Raw genomic sequence first — 13,212 nt, 5'->3', positions numbered from 1 at the left:
TAGATCTTTAAAAAATACTGCAGAGCTTTTCTTGGTGTTAAAGGTAGTCCTCAACTTATAATGGCAACTAGGACCAGAAATTTCATTGCTAACGAATAGTCATAAAGCATGACAACATCACTTAGTGAAGGCAATCCCTGTAGTCCTGGTAAACAATGTTAACTGAATCCCATAGTCATTAGGAAGGCAACTTTTTGCCAGCTTCTCACAACAAAAGTCAATGGGGAAGCCACCAGAAGTTGCAAGTCCCAGGCTTACAAGCAGGAAAGTGGCTGCTGTGACGTAGGGAGGAGGGTTGGAAGGCACTGTGCAGGGGGTATGTGAGAGGCGCCATGCAGGGCACAGATAGTCTGGAGGGCAGGGCAGGAGAGGTACACAGGAGTCAGCATGGGTCACAGAGGGTTGAAGGAGTGAGCAAGAGGCGCCAGACAAATTTGAAAGGATGCACAACAGTGCACAAGAGATGCTATGCAGGTCAGGGAGGATCTCCGGGAGCACCATGCAGGCCAGGTGCATAGGACTGCGTGGGTGGCCAGCACAAGTGCAGAGGGGCTGTTTTATTACATTATAAACCACTCAGAATCATCATCATCTTTCCCTAGAACACTCAAGACTGCTATCACACTAAATAAATATATGCTATATAGAACTAGAAACCAATTAAAAATACATGGCCAGTAGATATGTCACAAATAATGCTTTAGATGCATCTGCAAATATTTCATTTGCTAGTATTATCTCTTGAAAACTAGCATCATCCAAGTATCAAGAATTACTCTGAAACTGTAGACACACTCTTTCATGAGGGGGCACCACGTTGCTCCCATATAACACCCATCCTGCACGGCCTGCACTGGCTGCCGGTAGCTTTCCGGGTGCAATTCAAGGTGCTGGTTACCACCTTTAAAGCGCTCCATGGCTTAGGACCGGGGTATTTGCGAGACCGCCTTCTGCCACCGATTGCCTCCCAACGACCTGTGCGCTCCCACAGAGCGGGCCTCCTCAGGGTGCCATCGACCAAACAATGTAGGTTGGCGGCCCCCAAGGGTAGGGCTTTCTCTGTGGCGGCACCAGCCCTATGGAACGAGTTTCCTCCGGGGTTACGCCAACTCCCCGACCTCCGGGCCTTCAAACGTGAACTAAAGACTTTATTATTTCACCGAGCGGGACTAGCCTAAGAATGTATTTTAGTGAAATTTTAATGGGTTTTAATTGGTCTTCGACCGTTTTAGTGATTCAGCCACTAAATATTTGTTTTTAAATTGTTTTAAATACTGTTTATTTATTATATTTATTATATTTATATCATAGTGTTATGTGTATTGGCTGTACACCGCCCTGAGTCCTTCGGGAGATGGTGCGGTATAAAAATGTAATTATAAATAAAATAAATAAATAAATAAATGAGACCATAAACCAAAGAGTGACTCTGAATATACATTAAGAACATAAGCTATCTGGTAGAAGAAGTTGCTTAGATACATTCAGAACTGGACTCCTTTTTTTTAAGAACTGGAATATGAGAATACATGTATTGTAGGTGACTTCGATGCAACTGTGGATGCAGAATTGGACTATAAAACTAAAAAAGAAAAAAAAGAGCTAGGAAGACACTTCCAAAAATATTTTTTAAAGTGGTGGAAGAATTAGGTATGCAATTAGGTATGGAAGAATTAGATGCTTGACGAGGGATACATGGGCGGATCATAATCCAATGAAAATTATATGCAGAGGACAAAAAAAGAAGCTAAGATAGACAATGAACCAAACAATTTTAAAAGAAAAAAGAGCTAGGAAGACACTTCCAAAAATATTTTTTAAAGTGGTGGAAGAATTAGGTATGCAATTAGGTATGGAAGAATTAGATGCTTGACGAGGGATACATGGGCGGATCATAATCCAATGAAAATTATATGCAGAGGACAAAAAAAGAAGCTAAGATAGACAATGAACCAAACAATTTTAAAAGAAAAAGAATTTATACAATTTTTGGAAAGCGAGCTGGCCTTCTTCTTCAAAGAGAATAGAAAAGAAGAAACATCATTAAAAACCGTATGGGATACAGCAAAAGCATACATTAGAGGACTGGCAATAACATAAAGGGAGATCAGAGCAGCAAAAAGAAGCTACTCTGAAAAGCTAAAGAATCAGTTTTCAGCAAATGAACCAGCAAATGTGGAAAACTCTTAAAAATATCACCGGCTATGGCAAACCTCCTTCCCAGGCTGAAGGTAATCAACAACTGGCAGATGACCTGAATGAGTTTTACTGCAGGTTTGAAAGGAAACTACAGCCACCTATCTCCACAACCCCCATCTCAGACACACCAACAACAGCCAAGCCTCCTACAACTGACTCCATTTCATTGGGTTCACAACCCCTAGTGATCACAGAAAAGGAAGTGCAGGACCTATTTCACAGACAAAAGCCAGGAAAAGCTCCAGGCCCAGACAAGATAACTCCTTCTTGCTTAAAAGTCTGTGCTGACCAATTGGCCCCCATCTTCACCCATATTTTCAATAAATCACTAGAGATGTGTTATGTTCCTTCTGCTTCAAACGCCTACCATCATCCCAGTGCCAAGAAGCCCACCATCAAGGAACTGAATGACTACAGACCAGTTGCTTTAACATCTGTAGTCATGAAAACCTTTGAAAGGCTAGTGCTTTCCTACCTGAAAACCATCACGGATCCGCTGTTAGACCCCTTGCAATTTGCATACCGAGCAAATAGATCAACAGATGATGCTGTTAATATGGCTCTGCACTACATCCTACAACATCTTGAGTCTCCAAAGACCTATGCAAGGGTCATTTTGTAGACTTTAGTTCAGCATTCAATACCATCATTCCAGACATTCTTCTAACTAAGCTAAACCAGCTACAGGTACCGGAACAGACTTGTAAGTGGATCACAAGCTTCCTAACAAACAGGAAGCAGCAGGTGAAGCTAAGCAAGATCACATCAAATACCTGTACAATTAGCACAGGGGCCCCCCAAGGCTGTGTGCTCTCCCCACTTCTCTTCTCTCTGTATACCAATGACTGCATCTCCAATGATCCATCTGTTAAGCTACTGAAGTTCGCAGATGACACAACAGTGATTGGTCTCATTCGAGACAATGACGAATCCGCATATAGACGAGAGGTCGAACGACTAGCCTTGTGGTGCAACCAAAACAATCTGGAACTGAACACACTCAAAACCGTAGAAATGGTGGTAGACTTTAGGAAAACCCTTCCATACTTCCACCTCTCACAATACTTGACACCACAGTATCAACAGTAGAAACCTTCAAATTTCTGGGTTCTATCATATCGCAAGATCTCAAATGGACAGCTAACATCAAAACATCATTAAAAAAGGACAACAAAGAATGTTCTTTCTGCGCCAACTCAGTAAGCTCAAACTGCCCAAGGAGCTGCTGATCCAATTCTACAGAGGAATTATTGAGTCTGTCATTTGCACCTCTATAACTGTCTGGTTCGGTTCTGCAACCCAACAAGAAAAACACAGACTTCAGAGGATAATTAGAACTGCAGAAAAAATAATTGCTACCAACTTGCCTTCCATTGAGGACCTGTATACTGCACGAATCAAGAAGAGGGCCGTGAAAATATTTGCAGATCCCTCGCATCCTGGACATAAACTGTTTCAACTCCTACCCTCAAAACGACGCTATAGAGCACTGCACACCAGAACAACTAGACACAAGAACAGTTTTTTCCCGAAGGCCATCACTCTGCTAAACAAATAATTCCCTCAACACTGTCAGACTATTTACTGAATCTGCACTACTATTAATCATTTCATTCATTCCCATCACCAATCTCTTTCCACTTATGACTGTATGACTATAACTTGTTGCTGGCAATCCTTATGATTTACATTGATATATTGATCATCAATTGTGTTGTAAATGTTGTACCTCGATGAAGGTATCTTTTCTTTTATGTACACTGAGAGCATATGCACCAAGACAAATTCCTTGTGTGTCCAATCACACTTGGCCAATAAAAATTCTATTCTATTCTATTCTATTCTATATGTGGGAAAGAGGAATAAAAAGAAAAGACTAACTCCAAAACAATTAGAAGAGGAATATAAGAAGCTAGAGATGGAACTACAAAAAGACCCACGAAAAAAGAACATCAAAAATCAAATGACTTGAAAAAAATAAACTAGTCTTAATAGAAAAAGAAGACTCAGCACAAAAGATTAAGACAACTAAACAAAACTTTTCTGCAAATGCAAATAAATCGGGAAGATGGTTGGCATATAGACTGTAAAAAGAGCAGGAGAAAAAGCTAATTTATCAATTAATGGATGAGAAAGGGACTTTACATTATAGAAATGAAGAAAAAAAGGGAATGATCCATGACTACTCTGAAAAATTATATAAGCAAGAGGCAATCTCAGAAGAAAAAATAATATTTGGAAAAAGGTGAATTACCTACAATACCCGAGGCATTTAAAACGGCACTAGAGGAAAGAATAACAATGATGAAACTCACAGAAGCTATCAAAAAGCAAAAGAACGGCAAAACACCGGGTCCAGATGGATTACCAGCAGAACTCTATAAAACACTAGAAAATGTTATAAGTAATATGATGTTGGAAGTATTCAATGACCAGCTGATAGAGGTGAAAATACCAACATTGTGGATGGAGGCATGTATTACTCTTATACTGAAAGAAGATGCAGACTTGCAACAGATAAAAAATTACAGACCGATCTCTCTGATGAATGCGGATTATAAGATATTTGCTTCAATTATAGCAGAAAGACTAAAGAGATTCTTAAATGAGTTTATACATACAGATAAAAATGGATTCTTTACCTAAGAGACAAATTAAAGACAATATGAGAATAATCTTGAACACACTGGAATATTAAGAAGCACATCCATGGAAACAAATGGCCTTGATTTTCCTTGAAGCTCAGAAGGCCGTTGACAAACGTGAACTGGCAATTTATGCTGATACAACTAAAAGTTATGGATTTTTGAGAAAAATATATTAATATGATTAAGACAATATATCATAAGCAATCAGCAAGGGTGATAGAAAATGGAGATATGACTGAAAAGCTTAATATTATAAAGGGTACAAGACAGGAATGTCCTTTATTTGCATTGCTATTTGTATTGACGCTGGAGGTATTAAACAGAAATATAAGACAGGATAAGGAGATAAAGGGTATGGAAATAAAAAAGGAGGCATATAAGTTGCAGGCATTCACAGATGATTTGGTATTTATCTTAGAAGATCCGGAAGAAACAGGACCAAAGCTATTAAAAAGAATAGAAGAATACGGTGAGGTGGCGGGACAGAAAATTAATAAGGACAAAACGAAAATCTTAGTGAAAAGTATCACAGAAAAACAGAAAAGGGACGATGAAAAGATTAGATATCCAGATTACAAAGAAAGTAAAACATTTAGGGATACAATTAATAGCAAGATGTATGACGATTAAGGAAGACAACTACTATAAGCTAAAAAAGCAAATTGAGGTAGATTTGGATAGATGGAAAAACCTGCAATTATCATTAATAGGAAGAATAGCTACAATTAAAATGAACATATTACCAAGAGTATTGTCTTTATTCCAAACAATCCTGATAAAATTGGAGAAAAAATATTTTGAAGAGCTCAATAAGATAATAGTGAAATATATATGGCAGGGGAAAAAGTGAGAGTCAATCTAAAAATGTTACAAGATGTAAGAGCTAGGGGAGGGTTTGGACTACCAAATTGGGAATTATATTACCAGGCAGCAGCGCTAACGTGGATGAAGGAATGGACTGTATTGAGAAATACAAGGATATTGACATTGAAGGGACATGATCTGCTATTAGGTTGGCATGCTTTTTTATGATATGGGATTATAAGATATTTGCTTCAATTATAGCAGAAAGACTAAAGAGATTCTTAAATGAGTTTATACATACAGATAAAAATGGATTCTTTACCTAAGAGACAAATTAAAGACAATATGAGAATAATCTTGAACACACTGGAATATTAAGAAGCACATCCATGGAAACAAATGGCCTTGATTTTCCTTGAAGCTCAGAAGGCCGTTGACAAACGTGAACTGGCAATTTATGCTGATACAACTAAAAGTTATGGATTTTTGAGAAAAATATATTAATATGATTAAGACAATATATCATAAGCAATCAGCAAGGGTGATAGAAAATGGAGATATGACTGAAAAGCTTAATATTATAAAGGGTACAAGACAGGAATGTCCTTTATTTGCATTGCTATTTGTATTGACGCTGGAGGTATTAAACAGAAATATAAGACAGGATAAGGAGATAAAGGGTATGGAAATAAAAAAGGAGGCATATAAGTTGCAGGCATTCACAGATGATTTGGTATTTATCTTAGAAGATCCAAGAAACAGGACCAAAGCTATTAAAAGAATAGAAGAATATGGTGAGGTGGCAGGACTGAAAATTAATGACAAAATGAAAATCTTAGCAAAAAATATCACAGAAAAACAGAAAAGGGACTTGACGAAGAGATTAGATATCCAGATTACAAAAAAAGTAAAATACTTAGGGATACAATTAACAGCAAGATGTGTAACAATTAAGGAAGACAACTATTATAAGCTAAAAAAGCAAATTGAGGTAGATTTGGATACCTGCAATTATCGTTAATAGGAAGAATAGCTACAATTAAAATGAACATATTACCTAGGGTATTGTTCTTATTCCAAACAATCCCGATAAAATTGGAGAAAAAATATTTTGAAGAGCTCAATAAGATAATATGGCAGGGGAAAAAAGCAAGAATCAATCTAAAAATGTTACAAGATGTAAGAGCTAGGGGAGGGTTTGGACTACCAAACTGGGAATTATATTACCAGGGAGCAGCGCTAACTTGGATGAAGGAATGGATTGTATTGAGAAATACAAGGTTATTGACATTGGAGGGACATGACCTGCAATTAGGTTGACATGCTTTTTTATGGTATGGGAAAAATAAGATACATGGTTACTTCCAAAGACACTATATAAGAAATGCTTTGTTATTAGTATGGGAAAAAATTAGAGATCAACTCTACTTGAATATACCAGTCTGGCTTTCGACAATGGAAGACTTATACATCCAATTTTTTTTTTCAAGGCAATTTTTTTTTAATTTTCCATAATAATTCCCACAATTTGACCAGTGTACAATACAATCACTTATCCAACAATCGATCCTATACTCAAATTATGCTCAATCAAGGCTGCTCGACCGCCACTCCCTCCCTTAATCCTTTCTACCCTTCTCATCCTTCTTCGACTTTCCCCACCATCCTTCTCCTCGCTTTCCTACTTCCCCTCCTCTTTCCCACTTCTCACTACCATCCTTTCTAACCCTCTATCTTCTCCTCCTTCTTCTCCTCCTATCCTTTCTTCTCCCTCCCTTCCATCCAAATATTATTAATATGGGAAATATTGTTAGATATAAAGATATTTTGTCAGAAAAGGGGGAACTTAAAATGAAATGTGAACTGGAAAAGCAGGGGATTGGTATGGATTGGTATACACAGTTGCCAATACAATCTAGATATGAAAAGGACGCTAAACTTTATGGTTTTTAAATAGAACTGATAGAATTGGATAAGATATTGACAGGAATAGAAGAGACAATGATTAAAAAATTGTACAGTTACTTATTGAGTGTTAAATTAGAAGAAAAACAAGTCAAAGAAACAATGACAGCATGGACGAAAAACTCTGGTCACACGATAAGAGCTAGATAAATGGAAGCAACTATGGCATAGGAATTACAAATTAACCTTGTCAACTGCATACTAGGAAAACTTATATAAGATGTTTTACAGATGGCACTTATCATCCGAAAGACTGGCAAAAATGTTTAAAGATAAATCAACTAAATGTTGGAAATGTCAAGAGACACCCGGGTCGTATTATCATATGTGGTGGACATGTGTGAAAGCAAAAAGATATTGGGCAAAAATTCATATGTGACTGGAGAAGATGATGCAACATATTGATTTAAAACCAGAATTATTCCTGATGGGAATTTTACCAGGAATTTATAGTAAAGAAGCTGTATATTTGATTATTCATGTAATAACCACAGCTAGAATTGTATATGCACAAAACTGGAAAAGTGAAGAGATCCTTATAGATGAAAAAGTAATTAAGAAAATATTAGAATGTGCAGAAATGAACAGATTAACACTTGCAATTCAAGAAAAGGAAGAATCAGATAATTATAATAGATGGCAATCATTTTACCAATGGTTAGAGAATAAATATGAAAGCAATGTATTGTAAAAATAGGTAAGTAAAGAAGAGAAATGTTAGGTTTATGTTACTTTATCAGTATTATTATTATTTAGTATTAATATAAGAATGAATGTAAGAAATGAATATGGTGGTAAGTTTAATTGCTAAGAAACAAAGAATTATATACCCAGATGACACACTGTTTAATGAAAGATGGAATGTTTGTATTAAAAGAAAATTAAAAAATTAAATTAAAAAAAAGAACTGGGCTCCTATTGGGTTAATCCACTTGAAGTACCTAGGATTTGATCAAGTGGGTTTAATTTCAGATGAGTTTGAGTCTGTGACATCTAAGGAAATAGACAGGGTCTTTCTGGCTGTGAGATTCTTCATCTATTTATTAGATTTAGATCATCATTGAAAAGCTACTAACACATTCCGTGTGTGTGTGTGCGCGCGCGCGCATGTGTGTGCATGTGTGCATGTACACACACAGACACACACATTCCGTGTGGGTACCATTGTTGCAGCATTTGCAGCTCTGGCTTTGTGGAGTGCTCACTTCTCTTGAGCTATAGTTGTTCTGCTGTCCTCAGATGTCTGGCAGCCTTGGTGGATCAGCGTGCGCCATGTCGATCGATCCTGTGCCAGGGTTTCCCAGAAGGTGATGTCAATATCCGGGGACTTGAAAGAGGCTTTCAACGTGTCTTTGTATCGCTTCCTTTGTCCCCCTGTGCGATCGCTTTCCTTGAGACAGCTCACCATAGAGGAGCTGTTTAGGGATACGGTGGCCTGGCATCCTTGCAACATGGCCTGCCCAGCGTGTCTGGCCTTTCATCAGGGTATGAACTGATAGTAGGCCTGCTCTGGAGAGGATTTCTGTGTCTAGCACCTTGTCCTGCCACCGGATCCCCAGAATTCTACGGAGGCGAGTCGTGTGGAAGTGGTTCAATTGCCTAGCATGCCTCCTGTATATCTGAATACACTACTACTTTCTGTGCCAACTCAGGAAGCTCAAACTGTCCAAGGAGCTGCTGATCCAGTTCTACAGAGGAATTATTGAGTCTGTCATTTGCACCTCTATAACTGTCTGGTTCGGTTCTGCAACCCAACAAGGCAGACACAGACTTCAGAGGATAATTAGAACTGCAGAAAAAAGAATTGCTACCAACCTGCCTTCCATTGAGGACCTGTATACTGCACAAGTCAAAAAGAGGGCTGTGAAAATATTTACAGACCTCTCACATCCTGGACATAAATTGTTTCAACTCCTACTCTCAAAATGACGCTGTAGAGCAGTGGACACTGGTGGTCCTTGAGTAAATGTTGGTGGTCCACAGAGAAATATTTGCATTTCTCTTGAGGAGCCCAGCCGAAGTTCCTGTCTCTCGAGGAGCACTTGCCAAAGCGGTAGGTGGGAAACTTTGGCTGGGTTCCTCGAGAGATGAGAGTTTACAGGGGGCCGATCTAGCATCCACAATGGACAGCAAAGTTGACTCCAGCTGCTTCTCTCTGCTGTAGTGCTTCCCAGACACGGTTTACCACCCCCAGCCCAAAGCAGCAGGAGACAAGGGCTGCCTTGGCGCCATCAGCTGGCGCAAATATACCATGGCAAAGGTAGAATGCTGATGCCGCGCAAATATAAGTATCGCTTCACTCCCGCAACTTCCAGCCATTGCATTCGGCCGTCCTCTCCTCCCACTGCAACAGCACCATTACCTCGTTCCGGCCAGTGAGGGCTGTACTTTTTGCACGTTGCACCATCTGCAAAGTTGCACATTGCACTTGCTACCCCCTATGGTGGAGATCTCCAGCCCCACCACAGGCCAGTTCCATTATTCTGTCTCCTTCCCCACTTCAGACCCACAAGCTGGCCTTCAGCCAGGGGATTCATGGCTCTTATCAGTCCTGGCAGAGAAATCGCAGCTGCCTGCCAAAGTTCAAACAAATGACTCACGTAGCAAGACTTTCAGCTCTTTTTGAAACGGACCAGCTAAACTTTGCTTCCCGTGGAGTGACAGTCCCAAAGCTCCTTATATATCCTGTGGGGTGGGGCTTTGGCTCCTGGAGCCGAGCCAAAGGAATCGGTGCTCCCGAGGTAAGCCTTACCGGACCTTCCCCCTCACTCTTTGAGTCACTTTCAGGCATGGGGCCAGGTTCGGGGCCTGGAGTCACAATATCCATATTCCAGAGCTGTAGTAGTCACAGGACTGGCCCTTTGGTCATCCAGCAACAGCCCCTCCATCGGGTGCAGCTCCCTGGCAGGCCGGTACACCCGGGTGGAGGAGCTGCTCTGGAATGACCAAAGGGCCAGTCTTGTGACTACTACAGCTCTGGAATATGGGACTGACTTTCCCATCAACATCAGCAAGCCACCATCAGTCTGCCTGTCTTCATTTTCCTTCACTCAGATTGACCAAGCTTCTTGAGAGAAGGAATACAAAAGAGGTTTCCAGGCTGTGTCTGGATCAGGCACTTTCTCTCAGACCTCCCACCTCCTGCCTCACAGAAGCAGACAGGTAGGCCCGAAAGGCAGCTGAGCCTCCCCCCCCCCAGTGGTCGTGGGATTTAAAATTATGAATTTGGTGATCCCTGAGGTCCAAAAGGTTGGAGACCCCAGCTATAGAGCACTGAACACCAGAACAACTAGACACAAGAACAGTTTTTCCCCAAACGCCATCACTCTGCTAAACAAATAATTCCCTCAACACTGTCAAACAAGTTACTAAATCTGCATTACTATTAATCTTCTCATCGTTCCTACCACTCATCTCTTCCCACTTATGACTATATGACTGTAACTTGTTGCTGTATCCTTACAAATTATATTGTTTTCTAGTATGATTCAATTGCTTTATTTGTACCCTATAACTATCATTAAGTATTGTACCTTATGATTCCTGATAAATGTATCTTTTCTTTTTTTGTACACTGAGAGCATTTGCAAGACAAATTTTTTGTGTGTCCAATCACACTTGACCAATAAAGAATTCTTTTTATCTATTTATCTATCTGTCTATCTATCTATCTATGCTTAAATAGTAACGGGCAAGAGATGACAGAATATCTCATTGTTGCAGCAGTTGGTGCTTACAACTGCAGGAGTGCTACAACTCCCTTCCCCATGTGCGCTGCATCCAGCCTCATTCAGGATGGGTGAGTGGCTAGGTAGGAAGAAAGCCCAAGGCCTGTGGGGACCTTAAATTTTTAACATGATGCTTAAGATTTTTGCTTAAGTATCAAACTGAAAGGATTGTAGTGAGAAAAAGTTCTAGATAAAATTCCCATCCTAGAGATCTTATTTGAAAGATTCTTAGAAATTCATATTATATCAATTCTTGAAAAAGATACAAGGCATTCTGAAAAATAAGTGTATTCTCTGGAGTACCATACCTCTGTCTCCAAAATCCACAAGCCAGATTGTCCAACATATTAAAAAGACTTTGATAATTTGTCTTGATTAAATTTAAATTATGAAATTACTCTATTCCAATACCCCATCATGCACCAGTTCTCATATAAAAAATAGTCAACTGGTTCATAAAATGATTAAAGAACTTCATTTTATGCTCATTTGAAACATAAACAGCAACAATTATTTAATAATTAAAGATTTAATATTGCATTTCAACCTCAATTGCAACATTTTATTTACTGAGTTCATCAGTAAATAATAATTTCAATTTTAATTGTGGATTGATGTACAAAATTACTCTATTACTCTTTTAAGCCCACTGATATAAATTCTTTGCTCATAGTTTTATAGATCAAACACTTCACATCTTTTTTTATATTTCTTGGAAACAAATTACATCTTGTTTCACATAGTGAAGTCTTTTTTCTTTTTTGAAGAGCATTTACTCCATTTATATTCCATGTTAAAAATTTGTAGTATATTCAAGAGAAAAGTTTATCAGATCACTTAGTTGCGGCTCCCAAAATATAAATGTTAACTAAGTTAATTAGTTTTATTAAACACATTCCTAAAAAGCAAATTGTATACATCACCATGTATCCCAGTTCTATTGGCAGAACACAGTTAATAGGTTTTTATATCTACAAAAAAAAAACTTTAAAAAATTCAAGATATTGCTGAATGACACTTTCAGCAGTTCTTAGCCAAAATGAAAAATTGGAGACCCCTGGCCTGAGGAATTCTGGGAGTTGAAGTCCAGCCAGGCTTAAAGCGGCCCAAGTTGGAGACCTCTGGCCTGAGGAATTCTGGGAGTTGAAGTCCAGCCAGGCTTAAAGCGGCCCAGGTTGCAGACCTCTGGCCTGAGGAATTCTGGGAGTTGAAGTCCAGCCAGGCTTAAAGCGGCCCAGGTTGGAGACCTCTGGCCTGAGGAATTCTGGGAGTTGAAGTCCAGCCAGGCTTAAAGCGGCCAAGGTTGGAGGCTCCTGGCCTGAGGAATTCTGGGAGTTGAAGTCCAGCCAGGCTTAAAGCGGCCAAGGTGAGGAAAACCGGGTTGCTCGGCTTCTGGACTCGCGGCCGCCGGTAAAAGAGGCCTAAGCCTCTCGATCCCTCCCGCCTCCCTTCCTTCCTTCCTTCCCTCGCTCGCTCGCTCACCCTTCCATCCACGCGGCGTCGTTCAAAACGGGGCCGGCTTTGGCGGGCGTCGAGAGGCGCCTTGGCATTTCGGGAGCCGGAGCGGCCCCCACAGGCCCCGCGTAGCCGAAGAAAAGCGGCCTCGGAGCGACCAACACCGGCTCCGCTCTTTTTTTCTCTGACGTGGAAACCGACCGCAACCGAACATGCTGCGTGAGGCTACGAGGAAGGGCGGAGGGGAGGAGCAATCCAGGTTAGCCAATCGGGAATCACCCTGAGATGACAGATAGAGCTGTTCTCCAATCGAATCGACGGGTTTACACTGTGGGACGGGCTGAAGTGTCGGCGATTCTGAGGGGGACTTGGTAGAACAGCCAATCAGATACGAGACAAGTTAATTGACACGT

At 40.0% G+C, this 13,212-nt stretch overlaps 1 protein-coding gene across 5 annotated transcripts in view; it reads right to left on the bottom strand.

Annotated features, from left to right (window-relative positions):
• GBF1 (golgi brefeldin A resistant guanine nucleotide exchange factor 1) overlaps nt 1–13,005 on the bottom strand; it is a 179,692-nt gene extending 166,687 nt beyond the window's left edge. For all 5 annotated transcript variants that reach the window (XM_058188843.1, XM_058188844.1, XM_058188845.1 and 2 more), the window contains exon 1: nt 12,827–13,005. In XM_058188843.1, coding sequence (XP_058044826.1) covers nt 12,827–12,894 — 68 coding nt within the window. In that variant the 5' untranslated portion in view covers nt 12,895–13,005. The remainder of the gene's footprint in view (nt 1–12,826) is intronic.
• Between the last annotated feature and the right edge of the window lie 207 nt (nt 13,006–13,212).

The sequence above is a fragment of the Ahaetulla prasina genome, chromosome 6 (genome assembly GCF_028640845.1).
Source record: "Ahaetulla prasina isolate Xishuangbanna chromosome 6, ASM2864084v1, whole genome shotgun sequence".
NCBI lineage: Eukaryota > Metazoa > Chordata > Lepidosauria > Squamata > Colubridae > Ahaetulla > Ahaetulla prasina.
Note: the sequence above shows the minus strand (reverse complement) of the source record. Positions and strands in the feature narration are given on the sequence as shown.